Source organism: Eurytemora carolleeae, unplaced genomic scaffold, assembly GCF_000591075.1.
Source record: "Eurytemora carolleeae unplaced genomic scaffold, Eaff_2.0 scaffold95, whole genome shotgun sequence".
In the NCBI taxonomy this organism is placed as follows: Eukaryota; Metazoa; Arthropoda; class Copepoda; order Calanoida; family Temoridae; genus Eurytemora; species Eurytemora carolleeae.
Window position 1 is genome coordinate 150,909 of NW_019396113.1, and position 26,698 is coordinate 177,606.

General features: G+C 33.0%; 2 protein-coding genes across 2 annotated transcripts; one reads left to right on the forward strand and one right to left on the reverse strand.

Annotated features, from left to right (window-relative positions):
* Window positions 1-1,629: 1,629 nt before the first annotated feature.
* LOC111695284 (S-modulin) lies at window positions 1,630-10,439 on the forward strand. The gene is made up of 10 exons (XM_023464541.1): window positions 1,630-1,940; window positions 2,666-2,783; window positions 3,745-3,863; window positions 4,678-4,793; window positions 5,703-5,803; window positions 7,105-7,115; window positions 8,294-8,443; window positions 8,885-8,971; window positions 9,898-9,972; window positions 10,117-10,439. Exons 1-10 carry the CDS (start codon window positions 1,879-1,881, stop codon window positions 10,187-10,189), a joined length of 912 nt encoding a protein of 303 aa, XP_023320309.1. The 5' UTR covers window positions 1,630-1,878; the 3' UTR covers window positions 10,190-10,439.
* A 6,378-nt stretch (window positions 10,440-16,817) lies between these two features.
* Window positions 16,818-17,604, reverse strand: LOC111695285 (uncharacterized). Its single transcript, XM_023464542.1, has 2 exons — window positions 17,432-17,604; window positions 16,818-17,268 (listed from the first exon to the last, which is right to left on the reverse strand). Exons 1-2 carry the CDS (start codon window positions 17,602-17,604, stop codon window positions 16,818-16,820), a joined length of 624 nt encoding a protein of 207 aa, XP_023320310.1.
* Between the last annotated feature and the right edge of the window lie 9,094 nt (window positions 17,605-26,698).

Here is a 26,698-nt window from a genome sequence, read left to right on the forward strand (position 1 = left end):
GAGAACTGATGTCTCCGTAACTATCTAAGAACTACCGGAGAACTGATGTCTCCGTAAACACTCTAAGAACTACTAGAGAAATAATGTCTCCGTAAATTATCTAAGAACTACCGGAGAACTGATGTCTCCGTGAACTATCTAAGAACTACCATGGAGAACGGATGACTACATGAACTATCTAAGAACTACCGGAGAACTGATGTCTACGTGAACTATCTAAGATTTACCGGAGAACTGATGTCTACGTAAAGTATCTAAGAACTAAGATCTGGATTGAACTCTATGTTGACCGGAATAGATTGTCGGACATAATAAGACTGATTACTTTTAGTTCAAGAATACACTAGATTGCAGGGCATAATGCCAGATTTTAAAACAAATATATTCATTTAGCAAAACAAGTTCAACCCTTTTTGTTCCATACAAATTATACTGGGAAAGTAATTCTAACTTTATTTTTTTTATGAATTTTATCGTTAGTTTAAAAAAAATAAATAAACGAATGCAATCACGTTGCAAAAAAGTTTGAAATATTAGGAATTATTAAAGTTTGCCTCGATGTCGTTAATAATTAGGTTTTAATGTAAGAATTACCAGTTTTTTAGCTAATTGTAAAATCGGAGTTGATGCAAACTTTGATATCCCTTGAACTATGCAAACTTGAAATTACGGCGCCATAAGATCAATTTTCGTCTTGAATTCATTTTTATTAAAGAAACTTTACAAGTACAACTCAAAGATAAAGTTCAGCGGGGTTAATTATTTGACAAGGTTTGAGAGAAAACTGAAAGATTTTCAAAACTGGGACGGATTAACATTATCCAAGGAGTATGAAATAGAAGGGAGATACAACTGACGCGGCCCGCCCTGCCCCTACCATATGATTATGCATGCATTGCAGACGGCACTACATTTGTATAAGACATATTCAGAATAGGTTATTGTATACGCGGTCGGACAAATATTTCTTATAAAAATGGAGTACCGTCTGCAAAGCATCTATAATCGTATGGTAGGGCGGGCTGCGTCAGTGGTATCTCCCTTCTATTTCATACTCCTTGACATTATCTCAGTTTTACACACAGTAAACTTTAGTATACGGAGTCCAATGCTGTGAATCCTATACTATATGTACACCGATCCTTGCTGTATATTGTCTGAAGCTGATGTGGGGGGGTGGGTATAAACTTTTCTCGTCGTAGCTAAAAAGTTTTCAAGCTCTAGTGTCAATCAATGTTTCTTTAGTGTTGGATTAGATTCAGTTCTTTATCAAACCTTCTACATAGAACTTGGTTAGGACGAAGAGTGTGGAATATTTTTTCAAATTTCTGGATACAAAGGTTTTAAATGAAATGAGTTTTTGCCACAAACTCTATATCTTTTCAACACTATTTCGGGAACCTTTAATATTTCAAATTTTAAATTCTGTTAGATCAAAAAGTTTGTAATATCAAAGGTTTACACTGTCAGGTTGAAAAAATCTAAGGATTTGAAAATTTTAGTTTTTGGTAAAAACTCAAGATTTTTGATTTCACCGGAATGCAAGGTTCCAAGTTTTCTAGAAATCAAGATTTTATTTTTTTTTTCTTCTAGATATTCAGGTTTTAGATTTCACTAGATCTTTTTCTAGCTCTTGAGGTTAAAGCTTTTCTAGATATAAAAGTTCTAGGTCCATATGCTTCTCAAGAAGGTTTTAAGATTTCAATCTTCTATGTTTTGAGAATCTCCTGTTCTCAATGTTTAGTTATTATAATCCTTTTGCCTTTTATAATATAAAAAGTAGAACGAAAAAACCATAGAACTATAAAAAATATCCCCAGGGTGTCCAGAGAACATTTCTCCAGGTACTCAGGTGCTTCAAGGACTATAGGTGATCCCATGGATAGAAGAGCAGGGTTGAGAAGGAAGAGCAAACATGTAGAGTATCCAGACCATCTCAGGTATTAAATAATACTCAACAAGAGTATTTTCAGGATTCATTTTTGTAAATATATTTCGTCTTAGTTTTTGTTGTTAATCTCATTTTATCTAATTCTCATGTTCAAACGAATGTATACAATACATACTTTCAACAAAGGAATTGATTTTTTCCCACAAACTTTGAATTTTAAATCCTATATCTCAACAACCCAATGATATAGACCTTAGATATTTCAAACTATGACTTTTCTTATATCAAACAATATTTTGAAATATCAAAGGTTTACATCATTTGGTTGTAGAAATATAGGTATTAGAAAATTGGGATTTGTGGCAAAGATTCAATTCCTTTATTAAATTGAAATAAAAAGAAATGAATTGAGTCTTCGCCACAAACTCTGCTTTTCTAAATCCTATATCTTTGGATTCCAATGTCGTAGACCTTAGATATTTCAAACTATGAATTCTGTTAGATCAAACAATATAAGTTTGAAATATCAAAGTTTTACGACGTTGGGTTTCAAAGATATAGGGGTTATAAAATCAGAGTTTGTGGCAAAGACTCAATTTCTTTGTATATTGTCCAATATGAGAAATACAAGATGCATATTTGCAGACCATCTTGCAATCTGCCAAAATCATTTAGATTTACTTTACAATTCTTAAATTTTGACTGAGGCGAAAGTTTAAAAATCAGTATTTGTTAATATTAATGAATTTTTAAATTCTATTGATCTGTTTTCAGGGATTTTATTGACTCCATAGTTCTGAAAGAAGATAATGATCCTAAACAAAGAATGAAGAGAGCAAATGAAAAAAGAAGAAAAGTAGAAACTGAAAAAAATACAAGAAAGAAAGTGTTTGTAAGTGTAATATATACTTTTGAGATTATGAACTTAACACGCACCCCTGACCCTTAAGTTAAAGTAAATTCAACCTAAAGTCTGACCGCGTCAACCTTGTTGCACCGGCTAGTCCTATTTATTGTCTGCTTTATTTAACCAATGTCCAGGCGATACAGTACAAACTGGGATCGGAAAGGTTGACCCGGCTCGGAAATTCAAATGTACTACGGCTGCCCGTGTTAACTGATGGCCATGATCTGTAGTTTATTCAAACTCAGAATATTATATTTTCCATAATAACATGATTTTAAAACAAATGAGCCGGAAATGTAAAAGAGTAGTGTTGAATAAAACTCCCGAGTTTTCTTTCTGAGATCTACAGATGTTAACCCAGAAAATGATAATATACTACAAAGCCAACCACATAAAATAATACTTCCAGCCAAAAAGTGACGGGCTGCCGTAGTAAATTTGAATTTCCGAGCCAGGTCAACCTTTCCTGTCCCAGTTTGTACTGTATAGCCCGGACATTGGGTAAATAAAGCAGACACTCAATAGGACTAGCCGGAGCAACAAGGTTGACGCGGTCAGACTTTAGGTTGAATTTACTTTTACTAAAGGATCAGTTGTGCGTGTTAAGTGATGATAGCTGGATCAAACTTATCTTAAACCCCATTCACGAAACCTAGGTTCCGATTCCGGGTTTTATATCGATGTTTTAAATTTCAAGCTCTGGTAAAATTGTTTGCTTTATAACAACATCAAATACAGATTAGATCGCTTAAATATCATCATCAAATTCTACAGTTTTATGAGTCCCACTGTATACACATGTAAACTTGCAGTACAGTACAGAAGAAGATATAATCGCACTGTACAGTACAGCATATGTTTAGAACGGATTGATTACAGAAGAAGATATAATCGCACTGTATACACATGTAAACTTGCAATACAGTACAGTACAGTATATGTTTAGAACGGATTGATTACAGAAGAAGATATAATCGCACTGGGGAAAAGTTTGAAAGTAGAGTTTCCTAGCGGAAATATCAGTAAACCCCAGACAAAGGAGATTGTAAGCAAAATTTTCCCAAGGTATTTTAGAACTATTTAAAAAAAAAAATTTTAGTTTACTAAATAAATTTTTTAAATTGTTAAAAGTTTGAAATATTAAAGGTTTATAAGAATATAAAACTATAGTTTTCAGTTCCTTTGTGATCTTTAAAGAGGAGTTGAAACGTTTAGAGTTTTTGTAAATTTAGATTGAATTTACAAAGAGAAAAGTTCGATGTTAAAAAAATTGTTAATTAGTGTTTGAAAATATTAAGACATCAGTCATTAATTTTTAGTTTAACTTCTGCTATAAATCCTTGAGAAGAGAAATAAGATTCTAGAATTAATGGAGTTTAAGGGGAGGAAAGAGAAATAACATTAAACAAAAATTGCCCGAAATTTGTCACTTCCTAACTGAGAGTTTGCAAGAAAGCCGGAATTTATTTTTCAAACATAAACATATTTCAAGAAACATAAACAAACAGAGACTACATCAGAGAGGGCTAAATATACAGATTGAAGGAAAAAGTCGTCTTTGTTAGTACAGGGTCATGATGTCGATTAACAGTACAAAATGGGAATGGTATTTTTCGATTGAACCCGTCGACTTAGCACGTCAGATCGACCTAACACGTCGGGTCGACCATTGATATAAGGATTAGAACATTAGAGTTTGAGGCGAGTGTTTAAATTTTTTATTTAGTAAAAGCTTTTTGTTAATATTTTGATAATCATTATTGGAGCAACAACAACATTATAAATTTGTTCAAATTTTCCAAAATAAGTTTCTTAATTTAGCAATAGTTTAAAAACGGAACTATAATATTTTTTAATATTAGTCATATTAAATTTTTAGATTTGACGCTGGTATAGTGATGAAGAATATATTTCAAGTATTTGATACTTCAAATACAGGCAAAATATTTCCAAACGAACTGATCTGGGTTTTCTCAATGTCCATTCAAGGGAAAGGTAAAACATATTCGAATTAAATAATTAAAAATAAATGAAAGTTATTGAGTCTTTGCCACCAACTCAAATAGACTAATTCTACGATAGCCGGACGTTTCACCTTCTTGTGTTGGCGGCAAATTACTGAAACTGCAGTCAGGGCTGCTTTTTTAACACAACATAATTTCTTCAATATTAGTGTTCATACGAAATGAACTTAAAATTACAGTAATGAATAACACTAATAATTTGACAAAAAATTATTATTTATTATTTGTAAAAGATAATTTAAATTGCATACATCAAAAGAATTTACAATTAGTTTAAATCGAACATTTCTTTCAAGAATTCTTGCCGATTGAGCTGGCTTCGGATCAGTGTAGGTCGTGAGGACTTTCCTGCAGTCTGTACTTCAGGCTGGTCAGCTGTAAAACTAACTTCTAAACCATCTTTCAGTTTGGTTGTTTGTGGTGGGTTCATTATTTAAAATTTCATCACAGACATTCCAAATTTCTAAAGGAAGCCTCGGGGGTTTTCTGAAGCTCTTGGTTCCCTTTCCAATGTAAGTATTCTCTAAATAATTCTGGCAGTACTGGAAAAAATCTCTATCCTGGAGAATATTTTTTCCGCATTTTCCGAAAACAAAACAGCCTTGATATATATTTAAAAACAATTTCATTAAAAAAACATAATAATTGGTTTAATTTTTCGATCGGTATCTTCTATATATTTTTTCTAAAATTTTTCATGTAAGCGAACTTAATATCGCATTCACTATTCATTATTAGAAAATGTTCAAAAAACGCCTTTGCAATAAAATCTGGAATTCAATTCAAAAACCTTTCAAACTTTTAGGAATTTATAAGGATTTTTCTTTTCAAGTCTAAATTTAATAGAAATTTCTCAAATTGAAGTTTCAATTTTTTTTAGTTGAGGAGAAGTTAAAATGGATGTTTAAACTGTATGACAAGGATGGAAACGGAGAAATAGATCCTGAAGAAATGGAAGATATATTTACTAAACTTTGTAAGGTTAGATCATATATTAGATATATCCTAGATAGAGGATATATTTACTAAACTTTGTAAGGTTAGATCATATATTAGATATATCCTAGATAGAGGATATATTTACTAAACTTTGTAAGGTTAGATCATATATTAGATATATCCTAGATAGAGGATATATTTACTAAACTTTGTAAGGTTAGATCATATATTAGATATATCCTAGATAGAGGATATATTTACTAAACTTTGTAAGGTTAGATCATATATTAGATATATCCTAGATAGAGGATATATTTACTAAACTTTGTAAGGTTAGATCATATATTAGATATATCCTAGATAGAGGATATATTTACTAAACTTTGTAAGGTTAGATCATATATTAGATATATCCTAGATAGAGGATATATTTACTAAACTTTGTAAGGTTAGATCATATATTAGATATATCCTAGATAGAGGATATATTTACTAAACTTTGTAAGGTTAGATCATATATTAGATATATCCTAGATAGAGGATATATTTACTAAACTTTGTAAGGTTAGATCATATATTAGATATATCCTAGATAGAGGATATATTTACTAAACTTTGTAAGGTTAGATCATATATTAGATATATCCTAGATAGAGGATATATTTACTAAACTTTGTAAGGTTAGATCATATATTAGATATATCCTAGATAGAGGATATATTTACTAAACTTTGTAAGGTTAGATCATATATTAGATATATCCTAGATAGAGGATATATTTACTAAACTTTGTAAGGTTAGATCATATATTAGATATATCCTAGATAGAGGATATATTTACTAAACTTTGTAAGGTTAGATCATATATTAGATATATCCTAGATAGAGGATATATTTACTAAACTTTGTANAAATTCTTTATATCTCTGGTTATATTGAAATTCTTTATATCTCTGGTTATATTGAAATTCTTTATATCTCTGGTTATATTGAAATTCTTTATATCTCTTTATATCTCTGGTAATATTGAAATTCTTTATATCTCTGGTAATATTGAAATTCTTAACATCTCTGGTAATTTTGAAATTCTTTATATCTCTAGTAATATTAAAATTCTTTATATCTCTGGTAATATTGAAATTCTTTATATCTCTGGTAATATTGAAATTCTTTATATCTCTGGTAATTTGAAATTCTCAATATCTCTGGTAATATTGAAATTCTTTATATCTCTGGCAAACCAATGACTAGGGACAATTTGTAATTATTCCGGCTTTTGAAATACGGTTTTTTGATAATGTAATTTTATGCATGTTTTTTTTTTGATATTCATTGATATTTAGGAATTTACATCGTTAGCGGTAAACTTAGGTTTGAAATATTAATCAAATAAAATGTAATTGATCCGAACAATGTTTATTGTGTAACCATGTCATGTGTGTTCTAGAGCATGCAATAATAGTTTGAATAAAAATGAGTGTCCTAGTATCTAAATATTAAATAATTTGCATATTTGTTTCCCTGTGCACATTTTATAGACTTGAATTAAACTGTGACTAATTAGTCTGATTATATTACGACTAATGAGACTAATTGTAAAAATATTTTAAATCCTTAGATTTGCTGAGGTGTACACTGATACATCTTCCTGGTCTTGCATGCATTATGTCCTGTTATATAAGTACAGAAAATCCCAAAAAATTGTATTTTTATACATTATTGAATATACATGAGTTCTTTTAAATTTTACTATCAATCAGCTCTGCAAATTCCTTCGTAAGGATTGCAGAATTGCAGATATTTCATTCGATTATTGTTCCCATCAATTTCATAGATACTCTCTTCCTTTTAATCGCATATTTCCTGGGACTCCCTGTTCATTAATAAATATTACCTCATGTTACGGTGTTTGCTGCATAATCTTCCAGTATTTAGATCAAATATATTTGAGAGGAAGTATTTATTAGAAGCTAGTTCCTAGTTAATCTTGGCTTCTGGGTCGTATGCAAACCTGTTCACAGTTGTTTTAAACTGGTTTTGCTAATCAAGGGAAGTATAGGCATTGCTACATTCAAGTGACAACTGCCCAGGCCACGTGAGCTCACTGTTTTCTGTCATTTTTTAATTTAGGTGTTTTAAGAATCTGAAAATAGATTCTCAAGTTTTCATTTCGAAAAGTATTTAAAGTTCTAGGAGAAAATATTTTTATCATCTTAGATTTTTATCGAAATGTGAAAAAATAATAATACATAGCTGAAGTTGCTCGTGGAAAAAATAAAAAATTTTTTTAAAAAATTAAAAAATTAGAGATTTTTTTTTCAAATATGAACAAAAATATTTTTGAGTGTCAACAAAAAATTTCAGCCCATTCGGTCCAAAAGTATTTTTGGACACTATTGAGAAGTTTATGGCCAATGTGGATAAGTTACGGGTTCTCCTTCAGATTAAAAAAAACATCTGTGTGTTTTTTCTTAATTTTTTGTAAATAACTCTCCTAAATCATACATTAATTAATAAAATTATTGTGTTTAGAGATGAATTGTATGACGAGAAAAACAGCTGGATGATCATGATTTCACAAAAGAAAAGACAAGGAGAAGAGTTGAAGAAGAATTTACAAAAATCTACAAAAAAATTAAAGAAAAAACAGTTCAAGAAACCGCAAGAATACGAAAAGGAAAGGTAAAAAAAATGAGTTCAAATAAAATACTTTAACGTTATTTTTTAACTTTTTAAATTTTTGTTTACAGCTAGTGCAGGGCCCAAACTTACATGTTTCATCTTTAGATAATGATCAACATTACTTTCAAATTAAAATTAGAAAATAAATTGGGAAACCGTATTTCCAACGATGGCGTTTAACTGCCTGTTTTATGCTCTGTAATTCTGAAAATATCGGCCTATTTCTATCAACAAATAAAATCTTATGAAAAGGGACTGAATGCTTGGAACAAACTCTTATTTTCTAATCCCTATATCTTTAAAACCATCAGAATTCATTCATTGAAATATCAAAGATCTACGAAGTGAGGTCGCAAAGATATATGGATCAGAATATCAGAATTCAGAAAAAAATCATTTATGCTTAATTTTCCGTTTCTACATAATATTTTTATATCCTAGTGATGATGAAGATAGAGTTGAGATATTAAAAATTGTTGCTCAGCAGCTTAAAGATCCACAGAGAGATTGTAAAAAGTTTGATCCAAGGTAGGAGATTAAAGATACAAGGTAGGAGATTAAAGATACAAGGTAGGAGATTAAAGATACAAAGTAGGAGATTAAAGATTCCAGGGTAGGAGATTAAAGATACAAGGGTAGGAGATTAAAGATACAAGGTAGGAGATTAAAGATACAAGGTATGAGTTTAAAGATACTAAGGAGGAGATTAAAGATACAAGGTAGGAGATTAAGAATACAAGGTAGGAGATTAAAGATTCGAGGTAGGAGATTAAAGATTCCAGGGTAGGAGATTAAAGATCCAAGGTAGGAGATTAAGAATACAAGGTAGGAGATTAAAGATACAAGGTAGGAGATTAAAGATTCAAGGTAGGAGATTAAAGATTCAAGGTAGGTGATTAAAGATAGGAGTTCAAAGATCTGAAAACATGAACTCAAAACAAGATCAAGAGCTTGAAGAACATTACCATGGATACAAACATGAACACAAACAAGAGCTTAATGAACATTATAATAGATACAAACATAAACACAAACAAGAGCTTAATGAACATTATAATGGATACAAACATAAACACAAACAAGAGCTTAATGAACATTATAATGGATACAAACATAAAAACAAACAAGAGCTTAATGAACATTATAATGGATACATACATGAACACAAACAAGAGCTTAATGAACATTATAATGGATACATACATAAACACAAACATGAACATGAGTACAAATATTCACATATGTATTTTACAATTAATGACGTATATACATGGAAATTGGACAAACATGAAAATAAAGATAAAGAAAGATTGAGAAAGGACAAAAACACAAAATTTTAAGAGAAAGATAGACATTAACGTATTAACAAAAACATTTATCAACATGAACATTGAATAAAAATGCAGAAATAAAGAATAATAAACGAGAAGATAGAAAATAACATCAAATTTTAGTAAAAGAGCCAAAGAAATCTTCTCAGCGTTGGACCTGAACGGGGATGGATCAGTGACTGAAGATGAATTTATCAGGAAAATAATTATTCTTTAAAATAATTTAAAATGAAATTTCATGATTTTTTTCTGATTTTTTGTTTAAACTCTAGAATTCGAATTAAATTTTTTTCTACAAAAACCCTAGATTAATCTTTAAGGTTTTGAATAATGAATTCATAGTGGATGTATGAGTGATGAGGCCTTTGTCAAGGTTATTGATGAATTCAGTATGGATTTTATTTGGAGCTCTTAATAACAGATTCATACGTTAGTTACTATAGTAATTAGTAGCAAGTAATTAGTGACTAGTAATTCGTAACTAGTAAGTAGTAACTAGTAACTAGTAGTTAGTACCCTAGTAACTAGTAACTTATAACCAGTAACTAGCTACTAGTAACTAGTAATTAGTACCTTAGTAACTAGTAATTAGTAACTAGTGACTAGTAATTAGTAATTAGTACCCTAGTAACTAGTAACTAGCAACTAGTAACAAGTAATTAGTACACAAGTAACTACAAACTACTAACTAGTGACTAGTAATTAGTAACTAGTTACTAATTACTAGTTGCTAGTTACTAGGTAGTACTAGCTACTAGTATACTAGTTAATAGTTACTAGTTACTAGATACTAGTTACTAGTTACTAGATACTAGTTACTAGTTACTAGATACTAAATACTAGTTACTAGATACTAGTTACTAGTTACTAGATACTAGTTACTAGTTACTAGATACTAGTTACTAGTTACTAGATACCAGTTACTAGTTAATATATACTAGTTACTAGTTACTAGATACTAGTTACTAGTTACTATAGTCACTAGTTACTAGTTGCAAGGTACTAGTTGCAACTAGTGACTAGTTAATAGTTACTAGTTAATATAGTCACTAGTTACCAGTTGCAACTATTGACTAGTTACTAGTTACTGGTTGCAAGGTACTAGTTGCGACTAGTGACTAGTTACTAGTTACTATAGTCACTAGTTACTAGTTACTAGTTACTATAGTCACTAGTTACTAGTTGCAACTAGTGACAAGTTACTAGTTACTATAGTCACTTGTTACTAGTTGCAACTAGTACCTTGCAACTACTAGTACCTTGCAACTAGTACTATTTAGTTACCTAAATATTAAAAGCTAAATATGAAAATGTCAATTCCTAAATCTAAAAATTGAATGTGCTAGTTAACAAAATATCAATGATGTGAAATATCTACAAATTGACAAGAAAGTTGAATTAGCAAGCTATGGAAATATCAACAGCCTCATGCGGATAAAAATTTAAATAACTGGAATTACATTCAGCTTCATACGGAAATAAAATTAGCTAAATAAACCATGGATGTATATTAAACCATGGATATATGATTTGTTAATAACCATCTATGTATTAGTAAAATTTAAAATGTATCCTTATCCAGTTTTGTAAACATCAGTAGATAGCAACGATACCTTGAGCACGTTATCTCACCTAAATTTCAATTCCGATTCAAACATTTTTGTAAACTAAATAGCTTTTGTAATTGTTTATATGTATGTAATATGACAGTGTTTTTATTTTATCCCATTACTTTTAATTTGTGCATATATTGCTACTATTTGAACTGCTATCTAGTTTAAAATATACATTATTTATATTATTATTAATACTTGTATTGGCCCTTTATTAAAAAAATTGTTATTTCATAATTTAAAGAATAAAGCGGAGCCTTTGTATGTGAACTGATACTTGAAATTGTATACACTATGTGCATGCTTGAATGCGTGTTAATAAAAGTCAAAATTTTCAAAGAATTTAATGTCGAAGTTTCATGGTTAAACTTTAAATATCATCGGATAAACATTTTTCAACCCGTCCTGCTCCGGCACCAGATGATGGCATTGTTTAGGGATGGAACTCAGTTTCAGAACAATACAGAATATACAGTCTTTGTTTACTGATTATTCCTTTCAGATCCAGTCCTTCTCATGGATTGAGGAGCATAGGAGTAGGTGTAGTATCCATGCTGTTGTAGGACTGGATATGATGGATAGGATGGATAGGAATGATTATATGGATAGGAATGATTATATGGATAGGATAGATAGGATGGATAGGATGGATAGGAGGAAAAAGATGTATAGGATGGATAGGATGGATAGGAATGATTATATGGATAGAAATGATTAGATGGATAGGATAGATAGGATGGATAGGATGGATAGGAGGAAAAAGATGGATAGGATGGATAGGATGGAAAGAATGGATTGGAATGATTAGATGGATAGGAATAATTAGATGGATAGGAGGAAAAAGATGAATAGGATAGATAGGATGGATAGGATGGATAGGATGGATAGGATGGATAGGATGGATGGGATGGTTGGGATGGATGGGATGGATGGGATGAATAGGATGGATAGGATGAATAGAATGGATAGGATGGATAGGAAGGACAGTAGGAATGGGATGGGTGGGATTGTATGGCTATCTAAGCTTATGTGTTAAAAGAGTGTTAGATACCTATAATTAAACATGCAAATTGTTGTAACTATAAAAAGTTATAAAACAATAACCATAAATGTTGCACTATGCACATTGCGAATATAAATGCATTTACAGCGAACAAGATTCTTTCATTAATGCGCGCTAACATAATTAATAAATAATAAAATCAAATTTTCCCGTTCAAGCATCGTTTAAACATTTTCTGTTTCATCTCTATTTTATTATATTTTCTCATTTTCATTAGATTTAGGAGAGAAATTTTCCCTGTTCAGCTTGCTTATTTTTAATTATTTTGTATTTAAACTTTGTCAAATTTTTTATCTAATTTATACTTGATCAGACAAAGCTTTTAAGGGTACCGTTGTGAGGTTTACTTGAAATCACGCGTACAGTCCCTTTAATATTGTTTTTGAACAGTTACATAAAAAATTGCATATTAGTATTGATTGACATAATTGATTGATTGAATTGTTAAATATAAGTTTCATCACGCAATATCAAATATTATCATGACAAACAAAATAAAACTGTAAAAAATATTTAATCAAATTTAAAATTAGAAACTTATTCAGCGTTAAAGGGACTGTAAGCGTAATTTCAAGTGAACCTCACAACGGTACCCTTAAAAGCTTTGTCTGATCAAGTATAAATTATAAATAAATGTTTAAAGTTTTAAAAAGGGACTATTTTTAATGGTGACTAACACATTTCGACTTCAGGAAAATATACGGTTGTTATCAGAATTAAAAACTTGTCAAGCTAGAAAATGTCACTTTAAGTGTCTCGAGATGGAATTTAAAGAATTTGAGCTGCGGTTTAAATCAGCAAACCCGGTTTATATTAAGCGCCGGCTTAAATCTTGAAACATTTGATACAATTTTAAGTGGAACCAACCATATTTAAGCCGCGGCTTAAATTTAAACCGTCGCTCAAATTCTTTAAATTCGGCCACCGGATAAATAAAAGAAAAAACCTAATTTTTCAGTTAAATTATTTTTTGTAAAAAGAGACTTTTGGAGGAACTCGTTAAACCAATCCACGAGACGTTTAAACGGATTACTTTTTTATAGCAGATCCAACTTTATTTACTTCCTTGACAAATTATAAAATATAACTTGAAGATACTATATCTAAGGCAGACGAATGTGCTATAAGAATTTCAGGTAGTCTTTAAAGTCTGATCCATTGTGGGTAATTATCTTGATGCCAAGAAACGTCCATGTAGGGTCAGTTAAAAATATTTAGTTTTACATGTTGAATAAATTTCCCAAATTTCAACGGATGTTTATTGTTTGACCGATCACAGATTTTCCAAGAATTTGATCTGGATTCAAGCTTTGTAAAGTTTCCCGGCATTGCGCATGAGAAAATGGCGCGTGTGTTGCACGCGTGGGTTGAAAACTGTTGCCTCGAGAAAGAGAGAATCTGGATTTTACGGAATAATTGATTCAAGATCAAGGTTGGGATTAGTATAATCTTGATCAAGAATTAATAAATAAGAAGTTTTTTTATTTCAGACATTGTTCATCATGATGCCTAGAAGAGAAAACTTATTTATATTACAAAGAAATTGACTCTTTGCCAAAAACTCAAACTTTCTGATCCCTTTTATCTTTGCAACCTGATAATGTAAACCTTTGATTTTTCTTAGATCGTATGATCCAACAGAATGCATAGTTTGAAATCTACGACATTGTATTGCAATGATACAGGGATTAGAAAATCAGAGTTTGTGATAAAGACTCAATTTCTTTTCTAAAACTTTTTTATGAGCAACGTTAACGGAAATCCATTTATTCTTGATCTAATACTATCCTCTCCTCCTATCTTTATATTGTATCCCCTCCCTCTCTTTACCCTAGAATATTTATCTACTGTGTTCCCTGCAATTGTGTAGAATTGAACACGTTTCTAAGATTATATGTAAATTGTATAAAATCTAGTGTATCTAGGGAGGATAAAGGTAGAAAAGGGAACTTTGGGGAAAATGGAGATCATGATTTATTGAGGGGGGGGGGGGAGCTTCATGAATTTCTATGTTGTGCATTTCTCTCAATCAACATACAGCATCCAAAAATCGTTACGATAGAAAGAAAAATAATTTGTATAATTTAAACTACAACGAGGTAAAAAGAAGGATGTTTTTTTTCTCAGAACTTTCAGAAAATTTGTTAGTTTTTTTCCGAATTTTTAATTATTTTTTTTTCAAAGACTTTCTTTCCCATGATTATAATATAAACCCATTGGGTCTGAGAATAAGTTTGTCATTCAAGAAGGGTTTGTAGAATGGAATGAGTAGGAATAAGGGTGGAAATGAATATTAAAGAATAAGAATAATGGAATGAGTAGGAATATGGAATGGAATGAATATTGAAGAATAAGAAGAATGGAATGAGTAGGAATATGGAATGAAATGAATATTAAAGAATAAGAAGAATGGAATGAGTAGGAATAAGGATGGAATGAATATAGAAGAATAAGAAGAATGGAATGAGTAGGAATATGGAATGGAATGAATATTGAAGAATAAGAATAATGGAATGAGTAGGAATAAGGAATGGAATGAATATAGAAGGAAGAGAAGAATGGAATGAGTATAGAAATATGGAATGGAATGAATATATAAGGATGAGAAGAATGAAATGAGTATAGGAATATGGAATGGAATGAATATTGAAGGTTGGATCTGGGTTGGATGTATTGAGAATATAGGAAGGGTGGAGCTCACGATTCTCCAGTATAGCGCTACAACACAACCAGGATCTTAACAAATCTATATCAATACCATTTACCATCCATACCATTAACTATGCATCGAAGACTTTACATGGAAAAATGTCAGAGGCCGGGGGGAAACGTTGATCTCAACATATACAGGGTTATCCACAAAGGATGAGATTTAGATTTTTTATTTTTCTACCATTGATGGTTTCCTATTCACTAAACTGTTTGTTTCCCTTACCAAATCAATTATATTTAGTGAGTTGTAAAAGAGTATGTTTCAGACCCTATTAGTTTAACATTTAGGTCGTCATTTAGATCTCATTCTTTGTGGGACACCCTGTATGTATGTACAAAACTGAATTGAATAAAATACTTAATGAACTAAGATTTGAGATTCTACAAATAACAAATATAGAGTGAGACAAACTGCTGAAACCTTGTTGTAACCAAAATATGATCTGTTGAGTTGATAAATTCTAAGTTTAAAGGTTTAGGGTTTCGCAGTATAGAAATGATTTAAGACTATTTTATGCTAGGTTTTACTTTAGATCAGTGAAAATATTGAATGTAATTCCTGTATGTTTACTATGGGTGAAACATTGATGTGATGGAAAAATACCCTAAAAGAGACATTAAAAGTGATATTTCATTTAAAAATGGGGCTTATCCGATTCACACGGTTCCTTTAAACTTTTGTTTTCTCGTTTTTCTATCGTAACATTTAATAACTTCTTTTTTCGGTTTCTCTATTGGAGTGATGTGCGGTTGTTAACCATTTGAGATGGAGAACTACCGTAACTTCCTTCTAGTTTCTAGTTGAACAAATAAATATTTGAAGGGTAACGTTGTGAATATCGCAATATGAAGAGTAGCTTAAAATTACGTGCACAGTCCCTTTTAATGTTTGAATTTGTTGATTTTTTTTATCAGACACAAGATACATACATAGATTGTATACAGTCAGGCCCATTAAACTATAGAATAGGAAGACGACTTTTAGACTCAAATTGACTTTAGAACAGTAAGTAAAACAGCAATTGTGTAGTTTACACAGACCCATTTAACTTAACAAGATGGTTTTCAAGCAACAGGTAAAACTGTTTGCCTTATAACAGCATATAATACTGCTAATTTTGCTGAAATGTCGTCTTCATATTTCTACGTATTACGGGTCTTACTGCATGCAATCCTACTGCCATAAATTCTCATTTCTTGTATTTGAAGAATTAATTATTAAATAGGTACATTCTCTCATTACAATAACAACGGTTTTCTACCCTCAAGCAGAATATAAGTTTATAAAGATGACAATATAGAGGACGTGAGTCAGACTCTAATAAAAACGCATAAATAACTTCCAGTATATATATATTTCTTATAACTTATTACTAGAGGGTTCAGAACTAGAGTCAATATCGATATCGCACGTGTAGACTGTATATGATGGTATCAGTACTATGCCCCGTATCCGTTCTATCTCATTCTGTTGAACCTTGTGGAACTAGTTTAACGCGGCCAGGTATCGTCTTCCACATTACCCCCCCCCCCAGCGGAGAGGCCGGAGGATGAAGTCGGAGGCTGAAGGCGGAGAATGAAGGCGGAGGCTAGCGATAAAAAACTTTTTTAACGTTGAAGCCTTTGGTGTAAAATCTTTGGTTTTAGGTTGAAAGTTACTCTTCTCCTCTTTGGCGGAGCAACGGCGGAGGCTTCTGCAACAGCTTTTCGAGGTGTCCTCTACGTCTAGGGGGATCAGGAGGGACTGGAGGAGGTTGGCGTGGGGGTCTGCCTCGTCGTGGAGGTTCTACTGGAGCCTCATCCTCTGCCGTGAAAGCTGGTTTGAGGCGTTGGACTGAAACCACTTCTACTCTCTTGCCAACTTGGAGCTGGAAGGTTTTAAGGGAGCGGGACAAAACCTTGTAAGGACCTTCGTAGAGGGGGGCTAGAGGAGCAACATGTCCATCCTTACGTATAAAAACCATTGGGCATGATGAGAGTTCTGCAGGAATAACTTCTGGGAGATTTTCTGCTGCAGGAGTGTTATGACGAGGCGGAGTAGGTTGAAAACCAGACATAGACTTCTTAAGGTTTTCATAGAACAATTGGTTGGAGGATCTTGTACATCTAGGAATTGACCAGGCAATGTTAATACAGAGCCATAAACTGCTTCCGAGGCGGAGTGGCGGAGTCTTCTCTGGGAGATGTACGTAGACCTAACAAAACCCATGGCAGGTGTTCAAACCAATCGGAGGAGGCTAGACGAGCACGTAAGGAATTCTTTAACTGCCTGTGGAACCTTTCCACCATGCCGTTGGACTGAGGGTGGAAAGCTGTGGTGGTCTTGTGCTTGATCTTGAGTAGGGAGCAGATGGCGGACCATAGGGATGAAGTGAACTGGGCTCCTCTGTCACTTGTAATCACTGCAGGTACGCCAAACCTTGAGATCCATCCATGGAACATGGCGGAGGCACACTCCACCGCAGAAATCCCAGTTAGAGGTATAGCCTCAGGCCATCTTGTTGATCTGTCGATGCATGTGAAAAGGTATGTAAAACCATTAGATGAGGGTAAGGTACTATGTCCCGTATTCGTTCTATCTCATTCTGTTGAACCTTGTGGAACTAGTTTAACGCGGCCAGGTATCGTCTTCCACAACAATATCATATATGTAATCTACTTAAACACAATGCCTACTGCAAATACACGATGCGTACTGCAAATCATATATAATGTGTTCTGAATATAAAAATGTGTATTGCAAATGTACAATTTGTAGTGTTTACTGCAAATAGATATATATGATTTGTACTACAAATGTACTCTACGTACTACAAATATACAATGCGTACTACAAATATACTATGCGTACTACAAATATACAATGTGTACTACAAATATACAATGCGTACTACAAGTATACAATGTGTACTACAAATATACAATGCGTACTACAAATATACAATGCGTACTACAAATATACAATGTGTACTACAAATATACAATGCGTACTACAAGTATACAATGTGTACTACAAATATACAATGCGTACTACAAATATACAATGCGTACTACAAAAATACAATGCGTACTACAAATATACAATGCGTACTACAAACATACAATGCGTACTACAAATATACAACTATACTAATTTGTTTTATTTAATGTAGATATGGCTTGGCTATATTTACTAATAGCTCGACTTGTAGAATAAACGTTTAGAAATCACCGAACCTCTCATCTGTTCATCAATACAATACTATATTCTTGTAGAATGTACACATGTCATATTTGATCGTTTATAGATCTAAATCTAATCACAAAATTTAAAATAAAAAATATAAGGCTAAAATCAAAAGAATTCTTGCAGAAAATGACAGGTTTTCGAGTCTTATTTTGGCGTTACAGCTTGGAGATTAACCACACCACCGTAGTTTCAAGAGTCCATTAGGATTTTTCTCCAATAAAACACAAGCGCGATTTTTCGACCAATAGTGATAGTGTGCTATCTATCTATCTTCAGCGCTTAATGGCGCCGGTGAATTTATCTATCTATCTTCTTGTATCTAACTATCTTTCTTGCTATCGCTGCAGTAAACATGTGGCGGTAATCGCCGCAAGGACGCCAGGATCCATCAGATTTTTGAACCATATGCAGAGGTGAGGCCCAAGGACTATCAGAACGGCGGATAACCCCCGTCAATTCTAATTTTTGGAACTCAGCTTTAGCTTGTGCCAACTTAATTAGATCCAAACGGCGGGGGCAAGCATAAAAAGGTTGTCCTTCTGTTTCAATCACATGCTCCACATTGTGCTCAGGGAGTTTACCAGGTGTTCGTGGATTCCAGGCTGCAGGAAACCCATCCAGGAGAGAGGCAACATCAGGGGCAAGTTAACACACAGAGGCAACGGAAGAATCGGCAGGAGAAAACCTAGGTGGTGCAAGAGGTTCAAAGTGCCAGAAAGTCTGCTCCCAGGATAGGTTGGTCCACGTCGGCGAGGAGGAACTGGAAACGGCAGGAACCAAACTGTAGAGGAATCAATCTGGAACCCCAAGCTTTAGTTGGACGTCCATCAGCCATCAGGAGGCGGGGGCCTGTCGGTGCAGCTGAGGAACGATGAGGAAACACAGATCTTGACGCTCCAGTTTCAAATGAATAATCGCGGTTTGACAGGGCATCTTGAAGGTACACGAGATAACCGCTGACGGGAGGGCTGTTTAATTTTTCCTCCTCCCGTCAGCTCTGGCGTTTCCCTGGAAACTTCAAGGAGGGCGACAATTGTTGGCTGCAGGACCAAAACTTTTGTGGAAATAACACCATGAGTTTGATGGACCTGGGGTTTGACTGTGGCGGTTTGGTGATGGGCTTCTGCGGTCCTGAGCTCTTCCACATGATGGGGAAGATGATGAGGTCGATGCTGCGGCTAGGAGGTGGTCAGTAGGTATAGCTTTCCTGGCGTCCCACAAACTATCAGCATATAACGCCAATTCACTAGGGTTTTTGAATTCCCAGGAGACTAGATGGTCCCTCATATCGACGGGCAACCTCTCCAGAAATAAACCTTGGAACAGGCAACCTGGTTTCTTGTCCTCTGGGAGAAGGGCCAACATGGCGTCCATGAGAGCAGTAGGGCGTCGGTCTCCCAGCCCAGGGTGATGAATTAGTTTGGAAACCTTCTGCCAGCGTGATAGAGTATACGAGGAGACAAGTTTGGCCTTTAAATCCTCATAAGGGGTTTCTGAGGAGGCAGCAGAACCCATGATAAGGCTGCGTACCGAGAACATAATCTTCTGGGGAAGTTTCTGCACGATGTGGTCGAATTTGGTTATTGACTGTGTGATTTGGGCGTTTCTGAAGGCCGCCTCTGCATGAAGGAACCACAGGTCGGGGTCCTCTGTCCAGAAATCCAGGAGCTTGACGGAGACTTTGGCGACAAACTCGGTTGGAGTTCCTTTCTTGTCGGTCATGATGCTCGGATGTATCACTTAATGTTCAAAGTTCAAGAAAATCACGCAACTGGATAGCGTTTAACTGTATGTTCAAAGTCAGGGGTCACCAATATAGAGGACGGGAGTCAGACTCTAATAAAAACGCATAAATAACTTCCAGTATATATATATTTCTTATAACTTATTACTACAGGGTTCAGAACTAGAGTCAATATTGATATCACACGTGTAGATGATTTGTGTAACCCTTTAATGACCCTTTAATGACCCTTTAAGAATTACCCCATTTAAAGTATGACTAAATCTGAATAAGTTCTTTTAAAAATATACTGCTTTTAACACTTAAATAAATCTCTCTCTCTATTCTATCCAGGAAACTCTCAAGTGAAAATAAACCCTTTTCATATAGAATCAATTCTCTAAACTAAAGCTTCTAAAACTCTGTCTTAAACTTATCAAGAAAAATACCTTGAAACATATATATTGAAGATATGGTAGAGACAAACATACAGGAAAAACTGGGCCGTTATAAAGCGTTGCTAACCCTTTTTATACCCAGCGAGCGCAGCCTAGCTGAGCAAGCCTGTTTTGTAGAAAAAGGGTTTTCAACATAAAAAGAAAGAGTTGCTGCAATATTCCCCCCCTTGTCCAATCTGGACCGGGAAAAAATATTGAAGCCTCTCTTTATATATACTATGATACAAAAATTCTTTTAAAAAATTACTATGATGATGATGGAATTTAACTTTTTTTTTTGTGGAAAGTTTTATTATCTGGTCCAGATCAGTAGCAGTGAACAACAGCGCTGCATAATCAATTGGAGCAGCAGGTATGACGTAAACAGGAGTATAAGCAGGTTGATGAGCAGTTTATGCAACATGGTTGGCATAAATAACATGAACATTTTGAACATCTGGGTAACCAACATAAGCTAGTTTCATAATCCTTAGAAGCTTATTCTCCTCACCGTTGGTAGTATTATCAGCAGCATACCTAATCATGTTGATTAGGAGTTCCCCCTACAACAGCTTTGCACAATCAATTGGAGCAGCTTGATTAGCAATTTATGCAACATGGTTGGCATAAATAACAGGAACAATAACTGGAACATAATAGTATAGCTGCTGCCACCTTTACAGTATCTTCAGCCTGTGTATTGTACTGAGAAAAGATGGGAGCAGTCTCAGATTAAATTGCAGCAATAGCGTCAGCAGGCTGGGAAGCATATGAAGTTTGCACTGATGTAGCAAAACAGCTTCTGCAATAGGAGCATCTTGAAATGCAGGGTCTGATTTGATGTACTGAGTAGAAACATCCTGATATTCATAGTATACTGTATAGGTCTGGTAAGCATAGGACCACTACAGGTGCAGCAGCTGTAGGTACCACAGAAATACCTTCCTCTTCAGCAGCTGTTGTAGCTATAGGAGAGCAGTAGGCCATTCTACATCATGAACAGGGAAATTGGTAGCTGTAATTCTAAAACAAGTAATCTGCTATTTACTCTATCTGTTGTGTCATAATTTTTCAGATATGTTGTAAGTTTTGGACCAGATTAACTTTCATTTATTTTATTCCATTAAAGAGTTTCTTCAATTTCGCATAAACTATTCTTTTCCAAAGTTTATTTTTCACTTTATAATATCTCACTATTATTAAAATATTATAATCAACATAAGTTTTAAATTTTAAATGTAAACCACATACGTTTTTAAATCATTCTGATTCAAACATTTTAACAATTTGCTATTGCAATGTTAATAAGTAAATTTAAGCAACGATAACATTCTATAACTAAATTCGTATTCATTTTCTGTTTTTATATTTTTTTTTGTTATGTATTTTTTCTTAAGCACATATAAAATATATTTAAACAAAACTACATATTTGTTTCCAAGAATTTAACGAACTCTATTGATCTAAAAATTTCCTGCAATAAAACAATACATCATCCTAACCATCGCCTGTTTGATGTCCCTGATGCTCGGGTACCTGAGAGAAATAATTTAATAATCTTAAATTCTCATCACTCAAACTTATGCACTCTATCATGTCTAAATCATGATAGAATGCATATACTAATAGCAAACATTTGAGATTATTAAAAAAACCACTTGTGTCATGGGAAGAAAAAATTTTAAAATTTACTGTTTTATTTCTTGAAGTAAGCTTAAAAACATCTCGGAACACTTCGAAAATAATTTCTATTGCAAATGTTACTTTACTTACTACTTCTTCAGTGCAAATATTTGCAAATACATTTATGTCATTTGATTTTTTTGAACCTATTATTATTACATTATGATTGTCAAATGGAAGTGTCATACAAAAGTAATTAGACAAATCTGTCCAATTTTCGGAGCGTTTCAACCTATTCTTAAGCTCAGCCAAGGACTCAGTGTTAAAACCACAAAAAGCATTTGCTATGCGTACGGAAATATCATTGTTTAAGAAGTCAACTGTTTTGTAAAAATTTACTACATTTTCCAAAAGTAATCTAAATTTAAAATTTGAAATATCAAACAGACAAATTTTTTCCAAAACTAGATCTTTATTTAACGTCTCGTAATCATAAGGATTTTCCTGCAAGTTGGTGAATTTTTCCCTCAGTTTGTGTACAAAGGAAGTCAAGTACGGGACTTCATTTCTGGGCCCCTGTAATGTTCCAAAGTTGACCCCCTCTCTATACAGGCTTGATTCGTCGTTCAGATAATAAGGAAGAAGTCTAAAACCTATATTTTCAACTTTTGCTTCAAATTTCTTTGCTATTCTTGTTGGATCATAAAAAATAAATGGAATTCCGTTTTTGCTTGGATATTTTGACCCAAAATTCTGAATCTTTGGAAAAATGAATGTTTCGATCTCATCAATTTTTGGAAAGATGAATTTTTCTATATTATCTGCATAATATTTAACCTGATTATAGTTCATTTCCTCTTTTAAGTTGGACACCATTAGAAAACCATTTTCAAAACCCGAGATTTTGCCTATAAAGTTTCTATTTCGCAATTTCCTAAAAATATTAATAAAATCCCAATTTTTTGCATAATCTTCTATAAGTTCCCCCCCCTCCCCCTTATCGTTTGTTACAACCTGGATGTAACCCCTTACGCAGCATATAATTGTTCCTATAAACCTAAGTCTAACAAGCTGTCCCAGGATGCTGTCCATGTTTCTGAAACCTATTTATATATATATATGTCTCCTTTTTACACTTACTGTTCAATGGGTCTACTGAATCTAACCCTAGTATTGTTTATGTTAATTACTCTACTGTTATTATTGTTTACGTTGCAACATTTTTTCTTTATTAGATATATGAGCAAGGTGGCCCCTATGAGACCTATTATCGCAGCACCTGTAATTACAATAATTTCTTTGTAGTCATTTATTAAAGTCCATACATCTGTAATGCTTTCTGTAGAACTTATTGGATAACTTACTATTTCTATGTCCCTAACTAAATTGTTTTCTAACAAAGTGTAATTTACTCCTTCAAAAATAAAAGTTATGGTATCCTTCGATCTGATCATGTAATTTTTATTCCTAACAAATGTTAAGTTAAACAAGTTTATTGTTTTCTTAGGATAGAGAAACATAACATTTTCAAAAATGATGATTTCATTTGTATGGGTAAGCTTTTTTATTACTTTGCAGGCCATATTTTTGCATAGTTCTACTTTTTTCGACTCTTCGCAATAATTTGAATTTCTGAATTCGCAATATTTTTCATTTATATATTCATTGTCATTTAGGATGTGCCCATTATATACTGGGTATGAGCATATAAGATTATTGCAGGTTGGAACTGGAATAACTGTTTTTAGCAGTAAGTCATTTTCTAAAATCTTTTCTTTTATGATGAATTTATTTAAACTTAATCTGAAAATTTTTCTTTCCCACGTGTTGATTTCTGATAAATAGTTCATGTTTTCTAGGTAATTAATTAACTCTTTTAGAAATACAAAAACTGCCATATTTGCATACTCATTCTGTTCAATACTTGATGTCCGTGTTTGGATTACGTTTAAATTCCCTTTAAGTTCATCTAGCTGTCCCTTTAATATTCCTATATCCCTTTCGTTTTCCACAACTTCGTTCACTATTTTAATGTCACTCTCTACTCTAGCTTGGTCAATGTCTGATGTCTGTATTTGTATTGCGTTAAAATTCCCTATCATTTCAGCTAACTGTCCCTTTAATATTCCTATATCTCTTTCATTTTCTAAGACCTCTTTTGTTATTTTAATATCGCTTTCTACTCTAGCTTGTTTTTCTCCTTCTAATGAGTTTTCAATGGGCATATCTGATTGTACCTGATATTTAATTTCATATTTTTCAGTTGTAGTTTCTATTTTACTATTCCTATTTTCTAGTTCCTGTCTTTCTGTTGTATATTTTAGTTCCTGATTTTTTGTCGTACTCTCTGTTATTATCCTATCCCTAATTCCTACTTCCTGTCTCTCTGTTGTACTTTCTAGTTCCTGATTTTCTGTTGTACTCTCTGTTATTATCCTATCCCTAATTCCTGCTTCCTGTCTTTCTGTTGTACTACTTATCCTATTCCTATTTTCTAGTTCCTGTCTTTCTGTTGTACTTTCTAGTTCCTGATTTTCTGTCATACTATCTGTTATTATCCTATCCCTAATTCCTACTTCCTGTCTTTCTGTTGTACTACTTATCCTATTCCTATTTCTAGTTCCTGTCTTTCTGTTGTACTTTCTAGTTCCTGATTTTCTGTCGTACTATCTGTTATTATCCTATCCCTAATTCCTACTTCCTGTCTTTCTGTTGTACTACTTATCCTATTCCTATTTTCTATTTCCTGTCTTGCCTCATTGTAATCTGCCCCCGGGTTTACTAGTTTCTCTCTTAGTAGTAAAATAAACTCGCTTTAAAAAGACTTTTCTCCTAAATCTAACATTGTCATTATTTGTTTTATTTCATTATTTGATAATACCGGTATAGGTTTGTCAATCAGTATGATTAGCGGGAACAAAATGTCCGATCCAATAAAATTTATTACAGGGCTTTTAACCATGTTAAGGAAACGTTTTATACATATATTCTTTCTTTTATTGTATTCGACTATCGAACTGCAACCTACTATACTCTTCATGTCTATGTAATCGTTGTTTTTACCAATTGAACGGAAACTATTGAATGTAATCTCGGCTCTTTTACCCCTTGTCTCTTCTTGGTTGAAATGATTTATGATATTGCTAAAAAACTTATATACGTGTATTGTCAAAACTTCCGACCCCATATTTTCATCTGCCGTTAAAGTTTTACTCATCGAAGTCTGGTCTATCCTATCAATCCTCTCTATTATATTTAAGAACTTTTTCACAAGTATCAAGATGTTCTTCCAAAAAAATGGTTCGTCCTTTCCTATTTCATTACTCATAATCATTAATTTATCTAATTTCTCTCTAACCTCATTATCAAATCCTTCCAAAATTATTTCTGTTGTTAATTCATTTATTTTTGTATAAATTAGTTTTTCACTACCTTCTATGTAGACAGGAAACTCAGTTGTATCGCAAGCTATGTCCCCCCCCCCACAGGCCTACCACCAGGAATATCCAAAGTATCATCTTCCTAATAAATGTGAGAGTTTTAGTATGGCTGGTTTACTGAAATGAGTCAAATCAGACCCTGTAAGGGACCAGATAGTGTGACCATTTATTGCTCTCATCAAATACTTGTTGCTAACAACACCTAATATTTCTTCGTTTCATGATCTGATAGTTTTTATCCTACTTATTAGTACCCTGAACCTATCTTCATGTACAATATCCTCCCAAAATGTGCAATCTGGGTGACCTGCTATACGTTTGCATCTTGGAGGTGGTTCAACTATGCGTACTTCGGTTGTGTATTGGAAAAGAACATCTAATAAATCATTAAAGGATCTAGTAACCTCATCTATATTGCATAGTTCTAGGCATTTGTGCCCCATGCACATTTTGGACGGAAAAATATCATTTCCTGTTACTACTATAATCTTATCTACTTTTTGTATCCCTAATAAACACTCCGTAACATAGCCTACATTAATTTTGCCTTTGAAAATAATTTTCTTCCCCTTTATAAACGGTGCCAATTGTCTTCCCAAGGAGCTACCAATCAACATTTTTTTCTAAAAGGAAAAAGATTATACATATTTTTGTCTTACAATACTGTTCAGTCTGCGTCACTACTTTTTCTATGGTCTAGTATATGTTTACTTTCTTTGTGTATAATACCTGTTTGTGTACAAATCCTAGTTATAGTTACTTATTATTTGGTAAATTCCAACAATTATTACTTAGATTTTCAATCGGTGATACCAAAGAAAAAGATATTTTTTTTCTTAAAATTATTTTACATATATATCCTAAAACTGCGTAACCCCCCCCTCTTTTTTTTCTCTTATTTTAAAATTAATTTGTTAGATAAAATGACCACCACTGGATCCGCCCTTCTTTTACTCAACCAGCTTTTAAACCTAACCGTATCCACACCACCTCCTTCTGTTTTTCCTCCTTTCTCTTCTACTATCTTCTCTACAATTACAACTACTACTACTGTTTTTCCTACTTCTACTTCGGCTCCATTTCA

Coding starts and splice junctions, on each gene's coding strand:
- LOC111695284 (XM_023464541.1), top strand. CDS start 1,879: ATGGATAGAAGAGCAGGGTTGAGAAGGAAGAGCAAACATGTAGAGTAT. Junction 3,864..4,677: donor GTAAGCAAAATTTTCCCAAG/GTATTTTAGAAC, acceptor TTAAATTTTTAG/ATTTGACGCTGGTATAGTGA. Junction 4,794..5,702: donor AATGTCCATTCAAGGGAAAG/GTAAAACATATT, acceptor AATTTTTTTTAG/TTGAGGAGAAGTTAAAATGG.
- LOC111695285 (XM_023464542.1), bottom strand. CDS start 17,604: ATGTTCCATGGATGGATCTCAAGGTTTGGCGTACCTGCAGTGATTACA. Junction 17,269..17,431: donor ATGGTGGAAAGGTTCCACAG/GCAGTTAAAGAA, acceptor GTCAATTCCTAG/ATGTACAAGATCCTCCAACC.